At 59.7% G+C, this 2,340-nt stretch overlaps 1 protein-coding gene across 1 annotated transcript in view; it reads right to left on the bottom strand.

The window, feature by feature from the left end:
* Positions 1–2,340, bottom strand: part of PUNSTDRAFT_135040 (uncharacterized protein) — a gene marked incomplete at both ends in the record, with an annotated part of 5,923 nt that continues 3,583 nt past the window's right edge. The window contains 3 exons of the mRNA XM_007384551.1: positions 1–89; positions 143–1,520; positions 1,575–2,328. Coding sequence (XP_007384613.1) covers positions 1–89; positions 143–1,520; positions 1,575–2,328 — 2,221 coding nt within the window. The remainder of the gene's footprint in view (positions 90–142; positions 1,521–1,574; positions 2,329–2,340) is intronic.

Raw genomic sequence — 2,340 nt, 5'->3', positions numbered from 1 at the left:
TCATGGCTGGACATCGTTGAAGTTGGCGGCGGATAATTCCATGTCGGACGAGGTGTCGGGGCTGGACGAGAGCGGGCTAAGTTCCTTGCCTGCTGTGCGGGCGTCAGCGCGGGCGGAGGTTTGACAAATAAGAATAGCGTACCATCTGCCTCGTCGGCATCTTCGGGTGTCCAGTTCCAGGCCTCGACATTCGTTCGGATTGCGCCAATGTCGAGCTGGAGGTCGAGGAGGTCGCGGGCGATTCGGTCCATCGACATTTGATGATCCGTGTCGGTTTCGCGGATTGTACGGGCGGCGGTTTCGACGGTGTCGTAGATCGAGGTGAGGTTAGTTTCGAGGTCGAAGTGGTTGTTCTGGGCGGCACGATAGAAGGCGGCGTGACTGGATAGGAGCGTAGCGACGGCGGCGACGGTGAACTGCATGGCTTCTCCGAGGTGGGCCATCCGGTTGTTGACTGATCGAAGAATGTTGGCGAGAGATCGGCGAGGGGCCGCGAAGGAGATCGAACTGGTCGAGGAAGAGCTGTCGGAATAAGAGATGTCGGAGTCGCTGAGTTTTTTGCAAGAGTCGGGGTAAGTGATGTCGGTAGGAATCCAGGAAGAGACGACGTACTCGGCGTCGGTGGGCACAGATTTGCGGCGATCGTCTGGGCGATGGTCGGTAGGTTCAGGATCGTTGATGCGGAGCCGGTCGTACTCGGCGAGGAGCATTTCCTCGTCGACGTTCGGGAGTGCAGAGGAGTCGCCTTCGTCCGGTCCAGGCGAGCAAACGTCGGGCGAGTTAAGTCGCCTGGTCCAGTGCCGGGGAAGCGGGAAGGTCATGTCTAAGTAATCGAAGAGGGCCTCGTCCATCCAGAGGAATGGGTCCGTCTCTTGAATGACGCGGCTGACGGCATGAGGCTTCGGCGAAGGCGGAGGTGAGAACTCGACCGAGAAGGGGAAAGGGTGTTCGTTCGGGTCTTCGGGGGCGCTAAGGATGAGATTGTAAAGTCGGGAGTTAGGGTAGTCGTCCGTGGGTGGCTCGGGTGTCGATGGCGCTGAGAGAGGGCGGAATAACGTCGGGTCCATACGCGAGAGGGTGTGGATAGTGTTGCGGTATCCCTCCGGTGTCCTCAGTCGCATAGGGACTTTGATTCGCTGGCTGCTGGCGGGTGGTTCGCCGATCGGGATGATGTAGCCGTCGCACCGATAGAACGGCATGCCGGGTCCTGTGAGGAGGGCGTGGCCCGGCGGAAACTGTGCGAGACGATGTGTGATGGCGCCTTGCAGAGCCTGCGGGTGCGGCGTCGGCGGGCGGTCGTTTACCGAGTATCCTTCGGCGAGTCGCAGTCGTTCAAGATGTCGCGCGATATCCTGGCTAACCGAGGGATCGAGGCCGTTCGGGAGCTGGAATATAGAGGGTGGTCCGCTTAGGGCGAGCGGAGGCGGCGACGGGAGTACGAGAGTATTGACGCGGGGAGGTCCTTGGAGACTAGGCTCCTCCATTTCGACATCATGTAGGTCTAGTGTATCGTCGTAGTCCTGTATGTTGGTGAGTTTGGGGCTTGAACAATTGAGTGCGATCTCGGAGCTCACCTTTGTGCGCGCCCGTTCTTCGACTGCGTGATGTGCGGCGTAGGCGAGCTGAGCGAACAGTGAGCGGGCGATAAACATCCGCGGAGTGAAGTCGTCCGTCGAGCGAGGGGAGAAGTCCGAGCCATTGAGGGGGTAATGGCTGGCCTTCATCTTGGCGCCGCCGAGTCGAGGGTCGAAGTTCGAGATGAGGTCGATAACGTAGGTGCAAGATTCTGGGTATTCCAGAGTCGGTGGATCGGGCGTGGCGGGAGCGGAGAGTGGTCGGTACATGTGAGGGGCCTCTTCGTATAAGTTATGGATCGAGCGCGTGAAGCCTGGCGGAGAAGCAGCGCGTACGGGGAGCTTGAGACGCATGTCGCTGTCCGGCGGCTGTCCTTCGGGCACGGCGAATCCGTCGGCGGGGTAGTAGATGCCGGGAAGGTCGGTAAAGAACGAACGAGTCGTACCGCCAGCTTCCTCCCGATCGTGAGCGTCCATGGCGAGCCGGGTAGTTTGCGCAATGAGTAAGAAGATCTTGTGGCTGATGTAGAGGACCGCGGTGGGAGTGTGAACGCGTCGTCGCGAAGTGCCGGGGAGAACCTGGTCGTACGCGGCCTTCAGCATGCGGTCTTCCAAGACGGGGTCGTCATGGTTGACAAGCTCGATTTTGTAAGTCAGAGAAGCAGGGTAGAGATCCGAAGGAGGTTCAGGTGTCGCGGGTGCAGATAGCGGGCGGTAAGTCTGGGGTAATTGATTTGATAGGTCGTGGATGATCCTGGGGTAACCG

Source organism: Punctularia strigosozonata, assembly GCF_000264995.1.
Source record: "Punctularia strigosozonata HHB-11173 SS5 unplaced genomic scaffold PUNSTscaffold_7, whole genome shotgun sequence".
NCBI lineage: Eukaryota > Fungi > Basidiomycota > Agaricomycetes > Corticiales > Punctulariaceae > Punctularia > Punctularia strigosozonata.
The sequence above is the reverse complement of the archived record's forward strand: the minus strand, read 5'-3'. Positions and strand labels throughout refer to the sequence as shown.